General features: G+C 53.9%; 1 protein-coding gene across 1 annotated transcript in view; it reads right to left on the bottom strand.

Moving 5' to 3' along the window:
* DCHS1 (dachsous cadherin-related 1) overlaps positions 1–22487 on the bottom strand; it is a 51216-nt gene extending 28729 nt beyond the window's left edge. Inside the window, exon 1 of the mRNA XM_063127757.1 lies at positions 20739–22487. Within this exon, the coding sequence (XP_062983827.1) occupies positions 20739–22487 (1749 nt within the window). The remainder of the gene's footprint in view (positions 1–20738) is intronic.
* Positions 22488–24535: the final 2048 nt, after the last annotated feature.

Genomic DNA, 24535 nt, shown 5'->3' with positions numbered 1-24535 from the left:
GTGTGTGTGTGTGTGTCTGTGTGTGTGTGTGTGTCGGGGGAGGGGTGGGGAATGCCAAAGGTCTGTGTGCCCGAGACCCACCCCTCCCCCGCCCTATTCCAGGCCAGGAGGCCCAGGACGCCTGGATTCCTGCTGCCCCTCCTTCCCTGGGCAAAAGCTCTCTACCCCTCACCCTTGCTTTCCACCCACACTTCATCTGTCCCCTTATCTGTGTGGGTGAGAGCTCTGTGGGGCTGCGGAGAGGAGGAGGTGGAAGAAGCAGAAGAGCTATGGGGCCCACAGGATCCCTGCAGCAGCCCCAGAACCAGCCAGCTATATTTTTTGTGTATTTCATGTTGTTGTGGTTTTGTTTTTTTGTTTTTTTACTGATTTCTGTAAGCTGCCCTGGGAAACTTTTATTGGAAGGGTGGATATTCATTCATTCATTCATTCATTCATTCATTCATTCATTCATTCAAGCAACTGCCCCCTCCCCCACCCCACTCCGCAGCTGTGATTGGCTTTGACCTCTCAGCTCTTCCTTGCTTGGGGCCAATAGGTATGAATGGGTGGCAGAAATTCAGCTGGTAGAGAACCACACATTCAGATAACAGAGGCCTTGGCAGACCGAAAATCCTCTGCGAGTTTTGGCAAGGCCTCAGTTTGGCTGCCTGGCCTTCGGCTGGCCTGGAAGCCGGGACCCGTGAAGCGACATTTCAGGCCAGGTGGGTCTGCGCGGGGGGGGGGGGGGCGTTGCCCTCAGGCACTCCATACTTTGAAGCATCTCCTCATGGCCTTCAGAGCTCTTGAGAAAGAAAATGGAAAGCCAAAACCACCAAACTACACTTTCTGCGACGGGTCTCCGGGCATTTTGGACTGCATTAATAGAAGTACAGCTCTCAAATCGAGCAAGGTACTGGTTCCCCTCTATCCGGCACTGGTTAGGCCTCATAGAATCATAGAACAGTAGAGTCGGAAGGGACCTATAAGGTCATCAAGTCAATGCAGGCATTTTGAGTACTTCATCCAGTTCTGGCACCACACTTCAAAAAGGATGCAGACAAACTGGAGGGGGTTCAGGGGAGGGCAATGAGGATGGTCAGTCTGGAAATAAAGCCCTATGAGGAGAGACTGAAGGAACTGGGCATGTTTAACCTGGAGAAGAGAAGCCTGGGGGGAGACATGATAGCACTCTTCCAAGTTGTTGAAAAGTTGCAACACAGAGGAGGGCCAGGATCTCTTCTCGATCCTCCCAGAGTGCAGGACACGGAAGAACGGGCTCAAGTGACAGTTACCTAAGGAGTTTGTGGGCTCTCCCACATTAGAGGCATTCAAGAGGCAGCTGGACAGCCATCTGTCAGGGATGCTTTAGGGTGGATTCTTGCATTGAGCAGGGGGTTGGACTCGACGGCCTAGGCCCTCGAGTCCAACCCCCTGCTCAATGCAGGAATCCACTAACAGTCAAAACACCCTGACTCTTAGAGCAGCACGACAATAGAACCCATGGCCTAGGGAGGTCGTGGGAGGACCAACAGTTGTCTGTGCTGTTTTCCATGGGACCTACAGCAGTGGAGATGGGGAGTTGGGGGGGCTTTTCATTGGGGAAATAGTGTGAGGGAAACTCTTAAGTCTCCCAGCTTCACTCATGCTGGCCACCTCTCCCCACCCCCAGCTCAGGGGCTCGATCTGGATGTGGGACGGAGACCGTGTCCCAAAACGAACGCCCCTCCCCCCACTGCTAGTTGCCAGTAAAGGCGATATTTACTCTGCACAGCAACCTCCAGGGGCAAATAGCAATGTGGGTGGGGTGGGGTGCTTAGGGCTTTTGGTGAGGGTAAGGAGTGCAGTGATGAATTGGAGCACGGCTGCTTTCCCCCCCAAATAAAAGTGGCAGGAGAAAGCATTCTTTAGAAGAATGGCTAATGTAAGTTGCCGTTTGGCCTTCACAGGAGACGTGGCCAGGAGACCCGTGGCCCTCTTCCCTGCCTGCCAGAAGCCCTTTCTAAGCTTTTGCATGAACTGCCCGGTTTGCTCTACATCACAGAACAGAATAGCAGAGTTGGAAGGGGCCTAGAAGGCCATAGAGTCCAACCCCCCTGCTCAGTGGTGGGGTCCAGGGTCTTGCTCTGTGCAGAGGGAGCGGCTCTGCCTCTGGAGCCCCGGAGGGATTCAGAACGGCCTGTTCGCGCCTGGGACTGCCTGGCTGGGGGTCAGCCCCAAGGAACGGGCGTGCTGGGATGGGCGAGCGAGGTGGGAGGCTCTGCAGGCTGCCTCTCATTGTGGTGCAGGAGCGGAGCAGCCAAGGGGAGGGAGGGGGAACCGTCCTCCTGTCACTGCCTGTCCCTGCGGTTCCTCTCTGAGCTCATGCCGCATGGAGGGGGCCGGCAGCGGCCCAGGCGTCCATCCACAAGCAGATCTCAGGTTTCAGAGCAAACTGCTGACGCTGGAGCCCTCCCAAGGACGGCATCCCGGAACTGCCAGGGCCGCACACAACCCCCTGGCTGAGCTGAGAGGCTTCCATGCCCTCCCCCTGCAGACCGCCCCTGCCGCTGAGTTAGGGCTCCTCGGTCAGTCAACACCCCATGTTCTGAGCTCCCCCCACCATTTCCCGTTTGTGCAACTAGTAGGTACAAAGGTCCGCATGCCATGCACCTGGGGATCCCCTTTAGTCTCACAGGTACCCTGTGGTGGAGGCGACTGGGACAAATGCATGTGACTTCCTAGCTGGTGGGCTACGATTTGAACCCAGGTCCCCTCAGCCAGCCACGAGACTTAGCTGGCTGGTCTTAGTGATCATTGAATCATAGAATAACAGAGTTGGAAGGGGCCTACAGGGCCATCGAGTCCAACCCCCTGCTCAGTGCAGGAATCCACCCTAAAGCATCCCTGACAGATGCTTGTCCAGCTTCCTCTTGAAGGCCTCCAGTGTGAGAGAGCCCACAACCTCCCTAGGTAACTGGTTCCATTGTCGTACTGCTCTAACAGTCAGGAAGTTTTTCCTGATGTCCAGCCGGAATCTGGCTTCCTTTAACTTGAGCCCGTTATTCCGTGTCCTGCACTCTGGGAGGATCGAGAAGAGATCCTGGCCCTCCTCTGTGTGACAACCTTTCAAGTATTTGAAGAGTGCCCTCATGTCTCCCCTCAATCTTGTGGGGCATTGCTCTACACAGAGCTGGGGAGGCAGCGCAGGGGGTCTTCTTCCTCGCCCTCATTATTCTTATTTATATCGCATCCCATCAGGGTGTGTGGCTCCTGACAGCGTCAGCCAGGCAAAGTGGCCCTCAGGGTTTCCCAGTCTACAACAGTGAGGAGCAAATGCCATTCCACAGCCATCCAGCGTGGCCGTGGTTGGGAGAGGCATCTCTTCTTGTGCAGCAGCAGCAGCAGCAGCAGCAGCGGAGGGCATCCGTGGCCCAGGCCAAGAGCAGTCCTTCCTGAGCGTCGCTCCTCGCACTGCCCGCCCAGCCATTCACAGGCCCTGCATGGCAGGCTGCCCAGGAGGCCTGGCTCTGCAGATGTGTGCAAAGCCACAGCTCCACATCTGGCTCTGGTTCAGGCCCAGGAATGGTGGGAGCTTGGCGCCAGTGTGGCCAGTGATCCCACACACGCTCCCGGCTCGGTGTGTTGCTCAGCTGCCCTTCCCAGCCCTGGCACAGTGGCTTAGAGGCTAAAAGCGGCGACGGAACAGCCAGCTGGGCTATTTCAGGAAATGATGGTTTCCAGCTCGCAGGCTGTGGGCCTCAGGGGTCAGCTGGGGAGCGGCTGCCCTGCACGGGGCTGGGTCAGGAGAGCAAGGTCCCGGGGGGAACTGACAGCAGCAGCAGCCGCTGCTGCCGCCAGCCATGCGCAGTCAGGAGCAATGCTGGCGTCCTTGTAGTCCGGAGGCTGTTACGCACAGGGCCTGGAGGCCAGCCGGAAGCTCTGCTGAGTGATGTGGGGAGGAGGCCATGCCGAGATTTCAGCTGCGCCCCAATGTCCCAGCAGCCGCTCCAGGCCTATCCAGGCAGCTGCACCGCAGAGCCAGGATGGGGCCAGTGGCTGTGCACCTCCTACAGCCAGGCAGGGTCTCTGCTCCTTTGCAGCACAGGCCATCTGCATGGCGAGGGGGATGCAAGGCCTGCCTGGCCACTGGCACAAGGTGGCATGGTCCTCCCCAAGGCAGCTGAGAGCTGCTGTGGCACTCCTCCTGGGGCGCAGATGCGGCACAAAAGGCCCAGGATCAGAGGCAGTAAGCCTGCATACACCAGTTGCTGGGAAACATGGGCGAGAGGGTGCTGTTGCACCATGTCCTGCTTGTGGGTCCTTGGAGGGTGGGTCGATGTGTGATCAGCATGCTGAACTGGATGGGCCCTTGGTCTGATCCAGCCTCGGGGCTCTTCTGATGTTCTTAAGAGAGGGACACAGAAAGAGGCATGCCTGGAAGAGTGGCCATTTTGTGGCGGCCACTGTTGCCCTGGCCCAGCAACACTGTGTGTGGAAAGCCCACGGCTTCATTCAGAGGACAGCCAGCGGCTGCCCAGCCATCAGCACCAGCCAGTGTGGCAAGGGATCCAGGCTTGCTTACGACTGGAACATAGCATCAACTGTGCATGATCAGGGGTCTGGAAACAAAGCCCTATGAGGAGAGACTGAAAGAACTGGGCATGTTTAGCCTGGAGAAGAGAAGATTGAGGGGTGACATGAGAGCACTGTTCAAATACTTGAAAGGTTGTCACACAGAGGAGGGCCAGGATCTCTTCTCGATCCTCCCAGAGTGCAGGACACGGAATAATGGGCTCAAGTTAAAGCTGGGCAAGCATCTGTCGGGGATGCTTTAGGGTGGGCTCCTGCATTGAGCAGGGGGTTGGACTCGATGGCCTTGTAGGCCCCTTCCAACTCTGCTATTCTATGATTCTATGATTCTAAAGGAAGCTAGATTCTGGCTTGACATCAGGAAAAACTTCCTGACTGTTAGAGCAGTACAACAATGGAACCAATGACCAAGGGAGGTTGTGGGTTCTCCCACCCATGAGGCCTTCAAGAGGCAGCTGGTCAGCCACCTGTCAGGTATGCTTAAAGGTGGATTCCTGCACTGAGCAGGGAGTTGGATTTGATGGCCTTATACCCTTCCAAGTCTAGAATCATAGAATAGTAGAGTTGGAAGGGGCCTATAAGGCCATCGAGTCCAACCCCCCTGCTCAATGCATCCTTGACAGAGGGTTGTCCAGCTGCCTCTTGAAGGCCTCCAGTGTGGCAGAGCCCACAACCTCCCTAGGTAACTGGTTCCATTGTCGTACTGCTCTAACAGTCAGGAAGTTTTTCTACTATTCCATGATTCTATGAAACAGCAGCAGTCGTAGGAGCACCCATGTTTCCCATCCACGGGTCCGGTAGGATGAAGCGAACTGGATCTGTGCACCCCACCTGCCCGCCCCCACTGTGGACATGGGCGCTTTGTATGCGTGAGCACAAATGGGACAGAGAAGAGACTGTTGAGCAAAGGAACCCACCAGGGCACCTATTTGGAAATACTCAGCCCCAAAGGGACACAGAGGTGCTGTGGAGGTGCTAAGGGGCCGGTGGGATGCCAGGTGTCTCTGTCTCTGTGGGTATCCAATTCCAGTAGACATTCAGATTTGGCCTGACTGCTCAGAGCAAGAGGACAGTCAGTTTTCCTCTGCTCAAGAGGTGCCAGTGGGGAAGGCCCAGCTTCTCTCGGGAAGCGTTTCTGAGCTACGTGACCATGGATGCCTCTTCCTTCCTCTGCGGAGACAGGATCACTTTGAAGGGAGACTCATGAGCACAACGCGTGGATTCAGGAGGGGGTGGGAATTAGTCTCATGACTGGAATGCCAGCTCTGGGGGTGGAGGTGGCTGGATGAGGGGGATGGGTGGGGCCCTCACACTGCTCATCAGGAATGTCCGTACTTGGGATGCGGGGTGCGGGGGGGGGGGGGAGAGAGAGAAGTGAGCTGGTTTTGCAGAAATCCCCAGAAGAGAGGGTGGGGTGGGGTGGAGCAGTGGAGGACTCCATAGCCTTTCCCTAGCTGGAGAACAGCAGAATAAGCCACCCTAGGAAAAATATTTTTGAATGGCAGGATATAAACTATATGGTCAATAACAACGCAAGATAAAGAAGACAAAGACATTCCATTCCTGAAAAATGCATTCAGTGTAAGAACGTGCTGGGTGGCAAACAGGATTCAGAATTATACTCCATCCCTGCCTAGAGGCTTATTCCCCAAATGGGAATGGAGAGGAAACAGGCCCTGTGCCCATGGTGAAATATGGCCTACAAGCCATAGTAGAAGATGCACATGCCAGAGACATCTGGGGAGGAATACCACGTAGAAATGTTTCTATGCAAATAGAAATTAGAGAGCCAGTGTGGCGCAGTGGCTAAAGTGTTGGCCTGGGAGATCTGAGTCCTAGTCCTCACTCAGCCATGGAAGCCCCCTCACAGGCTCTCAGCCCAGCCTACCTCACAAGGTTGTTGTTGTGAGGATAAAATGGAGAGGAGGAGGATTATGTACCCCGCCTTGGGTTCCTTAAGGAGGAAAAAAGGCGGGATATAAATGTAACAATAAAAAATGCTAGAAGCCTCCGAGCCAAGTTGGGAGACTTGGGCCTAATCTGCACCAAGCAGGATATAGCGGTATGAAAGCGGTATGTTGTATGTGTCAATGTGCCCCCACAGTTGTCAGTGCACTTCAGTCCTGCTATAAAGCAGTTGTGTGGCTCCTGCCTTTTATATACCGCTTTCATAGTGCAATATCCTGCTTGGTGTGGATTAGGCCATGGACTGCCTGGTTTTACAGGAGAAGCTGGATGCAGTGGGCATTATGGAAACCTGATGGAATGGAGACAACCAGTAGGATACGGTGCTCTCCGGACATAAACTCAGGGAAGGGGAAAGGAAGGGCACACGGGTGGGCATGGGTGGGGGAGGTGTTGCTCTGTACGTCAAAGAGGGCATAGTGTCAGACTAGGAAACCTAAAAGGGGGCCGACTCTTCCACTGAAGCACCGTGAGTGACAACACCGGGCTCCAAAACTGATTTAGTATTGAAGACATGCTACGGCCCCTCTGCCCAAAATGCTCTTGAGATGGAAACTGAAATCAGGGAGGCATCAAAAAGGAGAAAGTGTTCTAGTAATGGATGACTTCAATTACCATTACATCGACTGGACAAATGCATGTTCCAGTCATGACAAAGAGGTTACATTTCTGATGCCTGGAGACAGAAACCCTATTTTCCCTGGGCGAGCATCCCAGGGGCCAAAGGATGGTTCAAACCGCCCTACCTTCTAAGGTTAGAGACGCCCCTCTGACCTCAGAAGGGGGAGCCGGTGTCATGGCCCCTCTGGAGAAATCTTCTGCAGGTGGTGATCTGGCTCCTTGTGAGCCAGATGGCCCCAGGTAATCCTGGGGCTAGCTGAGGAGGTGCTGGGCCCTCAAGAGGGAGGGCGTCAGATCCGAGTCACAGGGTCGTGCTGAGCCACCACTCAGCCCCCGGGAGCACCAGTGCCTGAAATACAGGCTGCTCAGGCCAGGGCCAGGCGAAGGAATGCCTGCTGGCAGAAAAGGTCCCCTTGGGAGCATGATCCTCCTCACAAGAAGGGTTTTTGCCAGCGGGCCTGTAACACACTGCAGCTGGGGCTCAGGAGGTTCTGGCAATATAAACCTTTAGTTTCAGCTAGCCATTGAAGGAAACAATGTCTTCTAACAGTCCCCTTGCCTTGTACCTTTGATGTTGTGCTGTGATTGGGTCTTTGTGCTATTGACCTTGGACTCCTGCTTGGCTCTGCTTCTTGGACTGAGCATTGCATCTGACTGCTTCTCTGTATTGAGGCCTTGGCTGCTCCTCAGACCTCTCTCTTGGATCTCTCCCTCTTGCCTGGTAAGAGTGTGCCTCTCACCATTGCCTATTCGTTGACTGGCTTTTGGATTGAGCCTGATCCAGCCATAGCAGGACAGTTGGAGATTCACCCCACCCCCCGCAGACCTTGGAGAGAGCGGAAAGGGCATGTCCTGGGGAGAGAGGAGGAGACTGGAGAGGCCAGGATATGAGTTATCCTGAGCCTCCTGCAGCTCCTCCCCCCCAAAAAAAACACCCATGCTAGGTTGGCTGAAAAGTCCATCTAGGGGAAATTATGGAGATTGGAGGGCGGAGAGGCAATGTAACCACTAGAGCTATGTAACTGCTTTCAAGTACTGGAGGATGAGACTGGAGGACAGTCTGTGGCGGAAGAATTACAGGGGACCCCATGTAGTAGTGAGCAAGAGGCAGATGGTCAGTTGAGGAGAGGCAACAATACCAAGGCATAGAACAACAAGAAGAGGAAAGTTGTCATAGTGGGAGACTCCCTGCTGCGTGGGACTGAAACCCAAGAATGTCGCGAAGACCCATGGACTCGCCAGGTATGCTGTCTCCCTGGAGCACAGATTAGAGACGTGACTGAAGGGCTGCTGACGCTCATACAGCCTACTGACCCGTAGCCCTTTCTTTTCATCCGTGTGGGGACAAATGATACTGCCAAGCGGAGTTATGAAGAAATCATGTCAGACTTTGTTCAAAAAGAACAGAAGAAGCAATGCTGAATGCTGAGTCAAGGGATGTGTCCTGAGAGTTGCTGCAGGGCCTAAAGGGGTGTGGTTTGATTGATCTCAGCAGCTTTGTGGTTGTGGAGTCTCATTCTGATTCCTGACTCCAAGCTGAGCAGAAGCAGAGAAGAGGAGCTGCCCCAGCTGGACTAGAAGCTAGAAAAGTAAGCCAGCTCCCAGAGAGCGAGCGATCAGAGCGAGCAAACAAGGATGGCAAACAGGAGTTTGGCAGGGGAGGTCAAGGGGGAGGCCCCTAAAAAAATAAAATTATTATTCTCGTAAGACATACTCATATAGTAGGGGAACTTGTTGTGCACCTTCAGAGAGGACAGGACAAAGCACAGGCAATTCCAATACAATCGGAAAGGAAGAAACAAAATGGAAATAGACAATATGGATGGAAAGGAGTCTCTAGTGGTGGTGACCTGCAAAGTGTGTGCAATGTTTGTGTTTCTGCCTGAGATCGACGTGGCGTACACCTGTAACAAGTGCAACTGGTTGTGCTACTGGAAGAAAAAGTAAGAGGACTTGAGCAGCAAGTGTCCACCCTCCAAGGAATAAGAGATGGTTAAGAGTTCTTAGACAGAACAGTCAAACTGCAACAGCAACGAGAAGCACAAGAGATTGAGGAGCAACAGCAAGCTGAAGCAGAAGTGAAGAATGCGGAGGTGAGGAAAGACAATGAAGAGGAAACTCCCTGGAAAAGAGTGACAGGAGCAGAAGAACTAAAAGACAGGAGCAGAAGAACTAAAAGACATTCTGCACCAGTGGAACCATTGGAGTTCCACTCCAACCAGCCAACCAGCAGCAATTTGCAAAAAACATTTTAATTACTTTTTAATATGTGCCTGGGGAGCTCTGGGGGATATGCAGATGCCCACATAACTGTGGTCACGGGTAGGGGGAGGTCTGGTGCTAGGGGAGGAACAGGCCAGATGAGGAGAAGAGGGGATAGATTCCTTACAGCTATTCCCTCTTCTGGTTCCTACCCCAACCGGATAGTTCCTGGTGGCCCTATCAGCTTGCTCCCGGGTCTGGTGCTGCTGCTGCTGAACGCCAGGTCAGTCCAGAATAAAATCTCCCTCATCCATGATCTGATTGTGGATGAGGGGGCTGACCTGGTATGCATCACGGAGACCTGGGTGGGTGAACTGGGTGGGGTTGCTCTCACCCAGCTCTGCCCTCCTGGGTACTCGGTGCAGCACCAGCACAGACTCGAGGGCCGAGGAGGGGGGGTTGCCGTGGTCTATAGGAATACAATCTCCCTCTCTAGGCTTCCTGTTCAGTCGAGTGCTGGTCTGGAGTGTTTGTACTGTGTGTTGGGTACTCGAGACAGATTAGGGATTCTGCTGGTGTACCGTCCACCCCGCTGCCCAACAGTCTCCCTGCCTGAGCTGACGGAGGTTGTCTCGGACCTGGTGTTGAGGACCCCCAGGATGGTGGTTCTGGGGGATCTCAACTTCCATGCTGAGGCTGCTGTATCCGGAGCGGCTCAGGACTTCATGGCTGCCATGACAACCATGGGGCTGTCTCAACATGTCATCGGCCCAACACATGCAAAGGGACACACGCTTGATCTGGTTTTCTCAACTGGGCAGGAAGATGGTGATCTGGAAGTGGGGGAACTAACATCTACCCCCTTGTCATGGTCAGATCACTTCCTACTGAGGTTTAGACTCTTGGTGGCCTTTCCCCTCTGCAAGGGTGGGGGGCCTATTAAAATGGTCCGCCCCCGGAGGCTAATGGACTCCGATGGATTCCAGAGGGCTCTGGGAGATTTTCCTGCTGATATGGCCGGTGCTCCTGTCGAAGCCCAGGTCGCTCTGTGGAATGCAGAGATGACTCGGGCAGTTGACACGATCGCGCCCAAGCGTCCTCTCCCTCTGAGCAGAGCCCGGTCAGCTCCTTGGTATACACCTGAGCTGAGGGCGATGAAGCAAGAGGGGAGACGGCTAGAACGCAGGTGGAGGAAAACTCGTGCTGGGTCTGATCGAACACGGGCTAGAGCTCACTATCGAGCCTACTCTGTGGCGGTGAGGGTGGCAAAGAGGCAGTTCTTTTCCACCAGCATTGCGTCTTCTCGGTGTCGTCCGGCGGAGCTTTTCCAAGTGGTTCGTGGCCTGTTACACTCTGGGCCAGGGCGTGAGATAGTTGAACCCTCGGTAGCACGCTGTGACGAGTTTGCACGGCACTTTGAAGATAAAGTCGCTCAGATTCGTCATGAATTGGACACCACACTTAATGCAGCACCACTAGTTCAGAGCGCCGTCCGGCTCAGTTTTATTTGATGAGTTTCAGTTGGTGAGGCCCGAGGATGTGGACAAGGTGCTTGGCCAAGTCCGGTCGACCACCTGTGTGCCTGACCCTTGCCCCTCGTGGCTCATTACATCAAATAAGGAGGGGATCGCCGGCTGGGTCCAGGAGGTTGTAAATGCCTCCTTGAGAGAGGGAGTGGTGCCGGCCTCTTTAAAAGAGGCGGCAATTAGACCACTCCTGAAGAAGCCTAATCTGGACCCGGAAGATGTTAACAACTACAGGCCGGTGGCTAATATCCCTTTCCTGGGCAAGGTGCTTGAGCCGGTGGTTGCAGGACAACTCCAGGCACTCTTGAATGAAACGGTTTATCTAGATCCATTTCAATCAGGTTTCAGGCCTGGTTTTGGAACAGAAACTGCCTTGGTCGCCCTGTGGGATGACCTCTGTCGGGAGAGAGACAGGGGGAGTGCGACCCTGTTGGTTCTCCTAGACCTCTCAGCGGCCTTCGATACCATCGACCATGGTGTCCTTCTGGATAGGTTGTCTGAGCTGGGAGTTGGAGGTACTGCGTTGCAGTGGTTCCGCTCCTACTTGGATGGCCGCTTCCAGAAGGTGGTGCTGGGGGATTATTGCTCTGTGCCGTGGCACCTAAGCCATGGGGTTCCGCAGGGCTCTATTTTATCCCCTATGCTGTTTAACATATACATGAAGCCGCTGGGGGAGGTTATCCGGAGATGTGGACTGAGGTGCCATCAATATGCGGATGATACCCAGCTCTAGCTTTCCTTTTCATCAAACCCAGGTGAAGCAGTGACTGTTCTGAACCAGTGCCTGGGCACGGTAATGGACTGGATGAGGGCTAACAAACTGAGACTCAATCCAGATAAGATGGAGGTACTGTTAGCGGGTGGTTCATTTGTCCGGTGAGGTGATGTTTGCCCTGTCCTGGACGAGGTTGCACTCTCCCTAAAGGATCGGGTCCGTAGTTTGGGAGTGCTCTTCGATCCAGAACTGTCACTTGAGGCACAGGTGAACTCAGTGGCAAAGAGCACCTTTTATCAGCTTAGGCTGATATACCAACTGCGCCCTTATCTGGACAGTGATAGCCTAGCTACAGTTATCCATGCTCTGATAACCTCTCGTTTGGATTACTGCAATGCGTTATACGTGGGGCTGCCTTTGAAAACGGTCCGGAAGCTTCAGCTGGTACAAAACAGGGCAGCCCGTTTACTAACAGGGACTGGCCGGCGAGATCACATTACGCCAGTCCTTTTACAACTTCATTGGCTGCCAGTCCAGGTCCGGGCCCGATTCAAAGTGCTGGTATTGACATTCAAAGCCCTAAACGGTTTGGGGCCAGGTTATTTGAAGGAACGCCTCCTCCCATATGTACCTACCCGGACCTTAAGATCATCTACAGGGGCCCTTCTCCATGAGCCCCTGCCAAAGGAAGTGAGGCAGGTGGCTACTAGGAGGAGGGCTTTCTCCGCTGTGGCACCCCGGTTGTGGAATGAGCTCCCCAGAGAGGTCCGCCTGGCGCCTACACTGTACTCCTTTCGTCGCCAGCTGAAGACCTTTTTATTCACTCAGTATTTTAACACTTAATTTTAACTTAAATTTAAATTATACTGTTTTAACTCTGTATTTTAACCTTATATCAATTTTTCTGCGTGGCTTTATCCTGGTTGTGCTTTTTATACTGTATTTTGTATTTGTGTTTTTAACCTGTTGGTTGTTTTATGATGGTTTTAATTTTTGTGAACCGCCCAGAGAGCTTCGGCTATTGGGCGGTATAAAAATGTAATAAATAAATAAATAAATAAATAAATTAGAGTTAAGCAACCGCTTTTAGCTACTGGAGTATGAGACTGGAGGACAGCCTGCAGAGGAAGAATTACAGGGGACCCCGTGCAACAGTGAACAAGAGGCAGAAGGTCAGTCGACCAAGAAGAAGAGAAGAGTAGTTGTTGTGGGAGACTCCCTGCTGCGTGGGATTGAAACCCAAGTAAGTCACAAAGACCCATGGACTCGCCAGGTGTGCTGTCTCCCTGGAGCACAGATTAGAGATGTGACTGAAGGGTTGCCAAAGCTCATAAAGCCCACGGACACATACCCTTTTCTTTTCATCCAGTTGGGTTTCAGGACTGGTTTTGGTACGGAAAAAGCCTTGGTTGCCCTGTATGACCTACAGTATGTTGGGAGAAAGCGAGGGGGAGTATGACTCTGTTGATTCTCCTTGGTCTCTCAGTGGCTTTCAATACCATGGTATCCTTCTGGAACAACTGGCTGAGTTGAGAGTGGGACGTACTTTATTGCATTGGTTCCACTCCTACTTGGCTCATCGGCTCCAGAAGGTAGTGCTTTGGGAGCACTTCTCAGCCCCATGGATTCTCGGTCAGTCTTGTTCCCCCATGCTGTTTAACATTTACATGAAACCATTGGGTGTGGTTTTCTGGAGTTTTGGAGCACATTGTCATCAGTATGCTGATGACACACAGCTCTACTTCTACTTCTCATCTTCATCAGGTGAGGCTGTGGATGTGCTGAACCAGTGCTTGGCTGCGACAATGGACTGGATGAGGGCTAATCAACTGAAGCTCAATCCAGGCAAGACTGAGATGCTGTTAGTGGGTGGTTCTGTTGACCAGATGGAAGGTTCTCAACCTGTCCTGGACGGAGTTGCACTCCCCCTGAAGGAGCAAGTTCATAGCTTGGGGGTCCTCCTAGAACCATCTCTGTCACTTAAGGCCCAGGTGGCCTCGGTGGCACAGAGTGCCTTTTACCAGCTTCGGTTGGTGGCCCAGCTATGCCCTTATCTGGACAGGGATAACCTGGCTTCCGTTGTCTACACTCTGGAAACCTCCAAATAAGATTACTGCAATGCACTCTATGTGGGGCAGCCTTTGAAGACGGTTCAGAAGCTGCAGCTTGTGCAAAATGCAGTGACCAGTTTGATAATTGGGACCAAAAGGTTCAAGTATATAAAACCCACTCTGGCCCGCTTGCATTGGTTGCCTGTATGTTTCCAAGCCCAATTCAAGGTGCTGGTTTTAACCTATAAAGCCTTACACAGCTTGGGCACAATACCTGATGGAACGCCTTTCCTGACATGAACCTACCCGAACACTACATTCACATCTAAGGTCCTCCTCCGGGTGCCTACTCCCAGGAAAGCTCGGAGGGTAGCAACAAGAGAGAGGGCTTTCTCTGTGGTGGTCCCCCAACTGTGGAACAATCTCCCTGATGAGGCCCGTCTGGCACTGACATTGTCATCTTTTCAGCACCAGGTCAAGCCTTTTCTCTTCTCCCAGGCAATTAGCAATATGTAATAAGCCTGGGTCTGTTTGAGGTTTTTGGCTCATCATTTCTAAAGTTGATATAGTGGTTTTAAATGTACGTTAATTTTGTATGTTTTTGTTGTTTTTAATTTTTGTATAGTGTTTTTAAATGTTTTATCTTATGTGAACCACCCAGAGAGCTTCAGCTATAAATAAATAAATAAATAAAATAAATCCATGTGAGAACAAATGATGTCACCAAGTGGAGCTATGAAGAAATCATGTCAGACTTTGAAGCTCTGGGAAGGAAACTCAAGAACTTTGGGGCCCAAATAGTTTTCTCATCCATCCTCCCGGTTCTTGGAAGAGGATTAGAAAGGGAAAGAAAAATACTCCGGCTGAATGACTGGCTATGAAGGTGGTGCCGATGTGAGAGTTTTGGATTCTGGGACCACGGGCTACGCTACTTGGATGATGGACTGCTGGCAAGGGATGGGTTGCACCTCACAAGGGCTGGAAAGAATGTGTTCGGCCACAGCATGAAGAACTTGATCAGGAGGGCTTTAAACTGAATGTTACGGAGGCGGGAGATGTAAACTTCAAGACAACAATGGTTGAAGACCCATGCACCATAACACAGAGAACAGCTCCAATAGTGCCCCAAAATAGTGTCCGCAACAATGTAGGAACACAGCCAGACTACAAAGCACATGGTCTTCAATGTCTGTATACTAATGCCCAGTGTATGGGAAACAAACAGAATGAACTTGAACTCTTAATACATGAAGGCAAATACGACTTGATAGGTATAACTGAAACTTGGTGGGATGACTCCCATGACTGGAATATAGCAATTGAGGGATATAACTCGTTCAAAAAGAACAGAAGAAATAGAAAGGGAGGTGGAGTTGCACTATATGTTAAAAATACCTATCCCTGCACAGAAATACAGAAATACAGAAACACAGAAATACAGGCGGATGAGACTAGGAGCCCCATCGAGAGCATCTGGATTAAAATAAATGGGGCAAGGAATAAAAAGAACATGATAATCGGAGCCTACTACCGACCGCCCGATCAAGGAGAAGATGAAGATGAAACTTTCGAGAAACAAATTGCCAGTGTTTCAAGGAAGTCTGATGTAGTAGTGGCTGTGCTCTGCTCCAATTCGAATCAGCCCGACCTGCCTCCACTAAGGTCGGATCCGAATCGGGTCGGTGGAGCTGCGTAGTTGGAGCTCCGATCACCATTTTGAACGTTTTTTTCCATTGGATTGCATTGGACGAAAAAATGCCTATAACTTCTTTATTTTTAAAGATAGAGCCCTGAATTTTTCTGAGGTTAGAGATTGATCATTTGGAGTCATTTGTGTCAATATTCATAAATATACATTCAGCGGTTGGTTTGCTATAAATTTTTATTTAATGGGTAAAAGGTAGCAGGGGGAAAGCCATTTTCGGGGCTTCATCTCCCAATTGTGCTGTTAAGTGATCAGCCCATGTGAAGCATCCTCCAATCCCAACGTTGGAGGGGGGTGGGACTAAGCCAGAGGCATACAGAGACACTTTTCTTTCTCTGTCTTTTTGGGGTAGGACTTCGTCAATGTGGAGTGAAATTTTCTGGAGCTGTTTGGAGGAGTTAGTTGGAAATATTTTTAAAATTTCCCCCAAAATCAGGGCATGATCTGATTTCCTTCAAAGTGGCCATGCCTAAGGTCCTATGTTGAAGGTACCCTGGTGCCCAGTTACATGTGTGTAGCTTGGAAAACAACGGAGATAATTGCATTTCTGTAAATGGGCAGGAAATCATTTAAAATTTTCCCCAAAATCAGGGCATGATCAGATTTCCTTCAAAGTGGCCATGCCTAAGGTCCTATGTTGAAGGTACCCTGGTGCCCAGTTACATGTGTGTAGCTTGAAAAATAACGGAGATAATTGCATTTCTGTAAATGGGGAGGAAATCATTTAAAATTTTCCCCAAAATCAGGGCATGATCGGATTTCCTTCAAAGTGGCCAGGCCTAAGGTCCTATGTGGAAGCTATCATGGTGCCCAGTTACATGTGTGTAGCTTAAAAAATAACGGAGATAACTGCATTTCTCTAAATGGGGGAATCTTTTAAAAATTACCCCAAAATCAGGGGATGATCCCATGTCCTTCAAAGTAGCCATGACTAAGGATCTATTTATAAGCTATCATGGTGCTCATTTTCATGTTTCTAACTTGAAAACTAAAAAAGTTATAGGCATTTTACATTTTCTATGGGGGAAAAAATGGAGGTCTGGATACACAGCTCTGCAGTGGAGCAGAGTGGAGCGGAGACCAATCGACCTGAAGCAGAGCAGACCCAATCCGAAAGGAGCAGATCGGGATCCAGAGTGGATCAGGGGGTCCATGCACAGCCCTAGTAGTGATGGGGAACTTCAATTACCCAATATCTGTTGGGAGACAAATAATGCCAAAAGCGGCCCTTCCAAGAAATTCCTGACATGTATGGGCGATAACTTTCTCCTACAGAAAGTGGAGGAAGGAACTAGAGAATCAGCAATCCTTGACTTGATAGTGTCCAATAGGGATGACTTAGTGGATAAAGTGGCAGTTACGAGAACTCTGGGGGAAAGTGACCACGTCATACTTGAATTCTTGATTAGGAAGGAGACAAAAGTTGAGTGTAGCCATACATGTACTCTGGATTTTAGGAAAGCTGATTTTAATAAGTTCAGAACTATGATAAGTATGGTCCCATGGCAAGTGAGCCTAATGAGAAAAGGAGTGCAAGATGGGTGGGTTACAGTTACAAATAATTCCAACAAAGAAAAATGATATAAGACAACAGAAGAAACCAATGTGGCTCCACAAAAAACTTAGAGGTGACCTGGAAAAAACAAAAGGGATATATATAAGAAGTGGAAGGAAGGCCAGGCCACAAAAGAAGAGTACAGACAGGTAGCACAGAAGTGCCAAAACGTCGTCAGGAAGGCTAAAGCTGAGAATGAGCTGACACTAGCGAGGGATGCTAAAAGCAATAAAAAGGCTTTCTTCAGATACATGAATAGTAAATGACAGAGGAAAGAAATGGTGGTTCAACTGCTTAATGAGGATCACTCTGCTTGACCAAGGGCCCAAAGAGTGGGAGGGAAATCTGATACACCCAGTGAACCCGAACCCAAACTGATCCTCACAGCTGTATGGGTGCTGCACGGAAGTCCTGGGAGGGGACAGCTGGGTCCGACTAAACTCATCCAGCACATCCACCAGTGTCTCAGTAATGCAAGCAAGTTGGCACCACATCCCCCACTAAAGAGCAATCATTAGCAACCCAGACTTCTTCCCTCGATTTAGCTCTTTTGTTAGGATGAGGGGGGGAAGGGGATTACCTTTGCCAGCACCCAACCTACAATAGCATTTTTCTAGTGGAAATATCTGTTGCCCAGATATAGTGACAGGCGAAACTACATATTATGTTAAGCGTGCATTTTTTAAAGCTCAGAATTGGCCACTTCCTTAATTTCAGAAATAGTAGACACGTGGGCTGCTGATCTGGACTGGGACCACAGCGTGTGAGACATAGAGAGAGGTATTTAACTCTTTCCTCCCTGTGCTGTTTTCCCTCTGAAAATCACCCTGCATCTGTTATTTGCACCCAAAGGTTGTATTTGCAATGAACAGTCCCTTTGGGGGAAATAGCAGCTGCAGGGTGGGGAGGGGGGTGTCTGTAGGGGGAAAGAGTTAAACTGACATGTCTGCACACTGGGGATCTGATCCAGATCATTGTCCCCACAGCAGTTACTTCTGAAACAACCCCCTCAACCTTCTCTTCTCCAGGCTAAACATGCCCAGTTCTTTCAGTCTCTCTTCATAGAGCTTTGTTTCCAGACCCCTGATCATCCTCATTGCTCTCCTCTGAACACGCTCCAGCTAGATGGACATTTGGCCTGATCCAGCATCAGGACTCTTCTTATGGTCTAAAACAATGCATGCTTAATGTTTGCCCCTCTGTAGACTGTGCCTGTGTGGCACCCTGGGGAAAAGCAGTTCAAATCCCACCCAACCTCCCACCTATGCACTCACCACCAGCACCACCACCATCACGACCTGTGCCATCTGGGGAGGAGGATTTTTGTTTATTGTTTATTTGGAAGCTTGACTTAACTTGGTTTTCCAAGCTGTCTCTTCCTGGAGAAGAGAAGATTGAGGGGAGACATGACAGCACTCTTCAAATGCTTAAAAGGTTGTCACACAGAGGAGGGCCAGGATCTCTTCTCAATCCTCCCAGAGTGCAGGACACGGAATAACGGGCTCAAGTGAAAGGAAGCCCGATTCCAGCTGGACATCAGGAAAAATTTCCCGACTGTTAGAGCAGTATGGAATCAGTGACCTAGGGAGGTTGTGGGCTCTCCCACACTAGAGGCCTTCAAGAGGCAGCTGGACAACCACCTGTCAGAGATGCTTTAGGGTGGATTCCTGCATTGAGCAGGGGGTTGGACTCGATGGCCTTGTAGGCCCCTTCCAGCTCTGCTATTCTATGATTCTATGATTCCTAGGCTGGCTCAAGGGCTGTTCAAGGGCCAGAGTACTTGTGGAACAAGAGCAGCAAGGCTGGCACTCCCTACCCTAACAAGGCCAACCATTGCTATTTATCTCTGTGAAGCATTACTTGTTTGAAAGATGTGTGCTCCCTTTTCCCACACTAAAGTGTTCGAGAAAAGGAAGGAAAAGGAAAGGGAACGATGCTGCCCAAGGATTCCCCTCTCTGGCCTGCAGAAAAACCACCAGCCACTTCCCCATCCTATGGTGACAGGTGCTGGAGCTGGGGCTGCTGCAGTTGTGCAGCCACACAGGGAATCTGTGGTTTGCTTCCTCTCATAACATCCCAGACGTTGGCAGCATAAGGACAGGGCTGCAGTTAGCCAACAGGAAAAGCTATTCCAGAGGGCTGCAGGTCCGAGACAGGCAACGCCATGGACCACTAATATAAGTGCTTTGGGTGCAAAGGAAAGGAAGAGAAAAACAAATATGCATCATACATTCCGCATCCTGAAAAACAACCGGAAAAAACCCCACAGGAAACTGGAGAAGAGTTACGGTAGCAAGGGTGGGTCTGAAGGGAACCACGCTGGTAGTTTTAACCCTGCAGGGCCACATACATCAAATGTGCAAAAGGAATAAGGCAAAGGTTTGCACAAAGCCTGACCCACGTCTCCCTTGTCTGTGTCGGCAGCAACCAACAACCTTCTATGCATCCCAAAATGTTTGTGATGTTGTAGATGTCCATTAAATGTTCAACCGCGTGCAGGTGAACCTCAGAGGCAGACCTCAGAGGCAACCCACAGGGCTGATGCTGTGCCGCCCCCCCTCCACCCGCACTGTGGTGAAGAGGTGCCTCTGCTCTTGCCCACGTCCACCCGCAAGGACCGGGGCTGCCTGATCCCCACTGACGACAGAGCTGTCCAGACGAGGCCATCATGTGGGCGGGGTGAAGCTACATCGCTGTGGCGCTGGTCACAGGCCACGCTTCTAGGCACATCTGTCCCGGAGAGACCTGCCTGGCGTGGCTGGAGGCAAGTCAGGCAGACGTCAGGCAGATGTGAATTGGAAGAAGCCCAAGCTGGCATGGGCTTCTTCAGATTTGCCTTTGTGGCAGTCAGGCAGAGGGACCGGTAGACCCTGTCAGGTCTGCTCAGCAAATCCCGGCTGGCCCGGCCCTGCTGAACTCACTGCCACGAGCACCGGTCTTCTGCATCCTTGGCCCATCTGAGCCCAATGCTGCCTACTCTGACTGGCAGAGGCTGTCCAACCGCCCTTCTCCTTGTTGCTCACTTTCCCAGCCCTTCTCCCTGAGGCCCGTCCAGGGCAGCGGTGGTGGACTGAACGTGGGACCCCCTGCATTCAAGGCACCACATCCCTCTAGACCTGCGCAGAGGTTCCCATAACTAAGCTCTGCAGTGGAAAACCTGGTGAAACTGAGCTGGGGCCGTGTGGAGGAACGTGATTGCCACCGGCTGGTTTTTCTTCTGGAAGAAGACCCCCCTAAAGTGAAACCTGCAAGCATGAGGCTTCCATGCACTATTGTGGCCCTTGGCCTCTGCCCGATTGGCAATATGTCAAGAGGAGGGATCATCAGAGGCCACCCCTCTGCCCATGGTGAACCGAGAGTGCAGGGGGGGTACTCGTGCTCACAGCAGAGGAAGGACCTATGTGCCCTTCCTTAGCCTTGCTGACCACCAGGAAGGGTGGGAGGCAAGTGGGATCAGAAGTGAGCTGCCATCATCAGCGGAGATTGCCCCTGGTGGGGCTGCAGCTGGGACCAGCAGCCTTAGCCTTGGCAAAAGAGAACAGAGGTTCTGAGCAGATCTCTGTGCCGCTTTGGGGTTAGGGTGCAAATTCCCACCACCAAAAAGAGGGAGTCCAGGCCTGTGTCCCAACAGGCATCCTCACAGATCTTGACGTCATCTCCTCCAGCGCCACAGCTCTCCTCTGCATGACCAGTCAAAGGGAAGCGCAACCTAGACCAGGCACCAGGGTGAGCTACTGTTTCTAAGGCCCCCATTTTGGCCGTTCTTACAACATAACCACCCTTCTGTCCCCCCACCATCCCAAAATGCTGGTCCCATGGTCCCAACGTCACCCTCAGCCTTGCTCACCTGGAGGAAGCAGGTGCCAGGAGGCACATTCTCTTTCAAGGAGATGTTGTAGAAGTTGCTCTCAAAGACGGGCTCATTATCGTTGACATCCAGCAGCGTCACACGGACCACAGCTGTGGAAGAGAGTGGTGGCTTGCCCCTATCTGTGGCCAACACAGTCAACTGGGGCTGGGGGCTGATCTCATAGTCCAACGAGGAGGCCGTCGTGATGATGCCGGTGGCAGGGTCAATGGCAAACCAATGGGAATGGGTGTGATGCGTGTGCAGGATGCTGTAGCGAATCTCGCCATTAGGGCCCTGGTCTTTGTCCCGCGCAGTCACCTGCAGCACAAAGCTACCTGGATAGACCACCTCAGGAACACTCTGCTCATACTCCTGAGTGTCAAAGAGGGGTGGGTTGTCATTGACATCTGTCACCTGGAGCACAAAGGCGGATTCAGCACGCAGGGGTGGCGTCCCCGCATCCGTAGCTGTCACACGCAGCTCGTAGGAGTCCCGTTCCTCCCGGTCCAGCATTTGGTCCACACAGATCAAGTAGATGATGTTGTCTTTCGTCGTGAGCGCAAACTTCCCTTCGCCCCCCTCCAGGGAGACATTGACATTGGCGTACTCCCCATAGTCGGGGTCCGAGACGGAGATGCGGGCCACAAACTGGCCGGGCTGGGCCCCTTCTGAGATGCGAGGAGAGCCGTCCTCGCTGAGGAAGATGATGGTCATGGTGGGCTGGTTGTCATTGTAGTCCCGCACCTGGATGGTGACGAAGGCCGTGGAGACCTCAGGGTGCACCGCCCTGTCCCGTGCCTGCACCACCAGCTCGTGCACCTTCCGGAGCTCGTAGTCCAGAGCCTTGTTGAGCTTGATCACTCCTGTGGCTGCGTCGATCGTGAAGTACTGCTCAGGGTCGCTTTGCCGGCGGTTGATCTCATATACCACCGCACCGTTGTCTCCCTCGTCAGCATCCGAGGCAAAGACCTGGAGGACGCTGCTGCCAGGCTGGAGGTTCTCAGGGATGAGGGCGTGGTAGCGGCTCTGGTTGAAGGCCGGGGCGTTGTCATTAATATCCTGGACGGACACATCCAAGGTCATCTGGGAGCTCCGGGGTGGGGACCCGCCGTCATAGGCCTCCAGAAACAGTGTGTACTTGGCACGGACCTCCCGGTCCAAGATGCTGCTCACCACCAGCTCTGGGTGCAGCACTCCATTGGGCCCACGGCGTGCCTCCATGCGGAAAGCCTGTCCCGTGCTTGCCCCCTTGATCGCGTAGCCCTGGGTGGTCAACAAGCCGCTGTCTGCATCTAGGGCTGGCTCGAGCGGGAAGTGGCTGCCCAGCGGGGTGTGCTCCGGGATCTGGAGGGAGCCATGCCGCTTGGGGAAGGTGGGGGCGTGGTCATTGATGTCGTTCACCTGCACATTGACCTCCACCGTGGCCCCTTCCGGGGTGACGGCAATGAAGCTGTAGTGGGCGCGGCTCTCGTGGTCCAGTACGCGGGCCGTCTTGATGATGCCCGAATTCTCGTCGATCTCTAGGTCTGTGGCCACACCACTGCCCTCCTGGGCAGAGATGAAGTACATGTAGCTGGTGGTGCCTGGGGAGAGGCCGGCACTGATGTCCCCAATGATGGTGCCAGCAGGCTGCTCCTCGTCAATCTGCAATTCCAGGCTGCCCAGCACCGCTGAGCCCTGCCCAAGCGCCAGGCTCCCAAGCAGCAGCAGCAGCAGCGGCACCACTGGCAGGACACGCAGAGCCATGGCTGGCTGCTCTGGGCCACTTCTGCAAAGGGAGCAGGTGGTGGGCAGCTGGGGGTGCTCTGTCTGCCGAGCAGGCGCCTTAATCCTGCAAAGAATGCAAAGAAGAAAGCTGGTCAGGAATGGAGCCGGGGCAGGCGGCTGGCCAGGGGGGCGGAGAGAGAGGACAGCAGCATTGCCACAGAGTGTCCCCATCCATGCTCACCCCACCATTGCCGACTGTGGCTGAACGGACGCAGCGGGCCAGCGCAGTGAAACGTTGGCTCACCCTGTGGGGAGTGGTGAGGAGGCAGAGCAATGGGAGACCACTGTCTTCCCAACGCCCACTCCCGCGGAGCCTCAAAGGTCCGGGGCGTTTCCTCCTACTCCTCCAGGGGGAGCAGGGTACTCGGGAGGGGGCCTCAGAGCAGGAGCTCCTTGGAACTGCCTGCGGGGAGTGGGCGGGCGCACTCCCGGGCCCCATGGTCCCCGGGATGCCCCAGGGCTGCCTCTCAGATGGGACACACCTGGTGCCCCGCTGGCAGGTGACCGAGAAGCTCCCGCCTGCCCCGGCTCTGGCGAAGCCTCCCGAGGCCCAGCCGGTCCTGGAGGGGCTCCCAGGCAGCAACCGCAGAACCGTCCCCCGCCCCTGCCCGGAGTTTCCCCCCCCCCCGCTGGCAGCCACCGGCCTGGGGAGCCCAGCAAGGAGCGGGGGCGGGCAGGCAAGCGAGCACTGGCCACGGCCCCCCTTTGTCTCGGCGCTGCTGCTGCTGCTGCTGCTGCTGCCGTGGCCGCGCTGCTCCCCCGCCCGCTCGCCCGCCCGTCCGCCGGCCCGCCTCGCTTTCGCTGCCTTTGTCTCCGGCTCCTTGGCTCCGGCTCCTCCGGCTCCTTGGCTCCCGCCCCACCGCTCGCTCCCCCTGCCGTGGCTGCTTTCCACTGCAGGGCTGTGGGGGAGGGGCGCGCTGGGGCGGAGGACTGGTGGGTGGGGGTCTCTCTCCCTCCCTCCCTCCCTCCCTCTCCCCGAGCGCGGGGGTGGGGTGGGGACCCAGGACAGCGCTGCCCTCCCTCGGGAAGCTCCGGGAGGCCCCGCGCGGCGCGGCGCCGGGCTTCGCGGTCGGCCGAGCCCAGAGCAGCAGCAGCAGCAGCGCGCCTGAGCTCATACTTGGCCGCGCTTGAAAGCGCCGCCTCGGCGCCCCACGACCGCACTCGGGGCAGGCTCCGGACCGACGGATGGAGGGCACGCACCTCCCGGCGCGCGCGGACGCCGCCTCCAGCCGCGGCCGGGGCAGAAGCTGCCCCAGGGCCGCGGAGGGCGCCCTCCCGCGCCAGCGCAGCCGTCCCGCACACGGGCCCAGGGTGGAGGGGGCCTCCCCGGCCGGGCCCGGCATCTCGCCTGCCAGAGCAAGCTCATTCAACGGCCTCAGCCCCGAAGGGCCCCCGTTTGCCGACCGGGCGCGAGCATCACGGCCAAGTCCGGGGGTGGAAGTGCGGGCGAACCCGCGCCGCGGCCGAGTGAGTTCGCCCCCTTCCTCGCTAGCCGGGGTCGGGGGCTTCCTAGGGGGGAATGCCGCCCTCAGAACCCCTTGGGCAGGGGGCCTTGGGAACGCATGCGGCGCTTCCACCAACGCTGCGAGCCTGGGAACCGGCCAGGACTCCTGGGATCAATGCCGAAGGCCGAGGGGGAGGCGTAGCTCTGCAGCTTGAGCAGGGAGGCACCGATCCGGCCAGGGAGTGGGGTACGGCACCCCTTCCCTGCGGGAGGGATACCCCCCCCTCCAGCATCTTAAGACGGCGGAGGGGGCTGACTTGGATCAGTCACCCTGGGGCTCAGCCCAAGAGCAGGGGAAGCAGGGGCCAGCCGCCGCCCCCCCGCCGCCCTTGGGGGAAAGGGGCTGATGCCGGCCCGGAGGGGGAGGCTGCGGGCAGCAGTGACCTCAGCGGCGGCGGCGGCGGCGGCGGCACCAACAGCGGGAGGCGCGCAGTCGCCAAAGCGCCGCAGCTGGTTCCAATTTGCCCAGCGCCGAAAGAGGGGGCAGGGGGCAGGCGGGGCGGGGCCCGGCCCGGCCTCTGGA

Source organism: Elgaria multicarinata, chromosome 5 (genome assembly GCF_023053635.1).
Source record: "Elgaria multicarinata webbii isolate HBS135686 ecotype San Diego chromosome 5, rElgMul1.1.pri, whole genome shotgun sequence".
In the NCBI taxonomy this organism is placed as follows: domain Eukaryota; kingdom Metazoa; phylum Chordata; class Lepidosauria; order Squamata; family Anguidae; genus Elgaria; species Elgaria multicarinata.
Note: the sequence above shows the minus strand (reverse complement) of the source record. Positions and strands in the feature narration are given on the sequence as shown.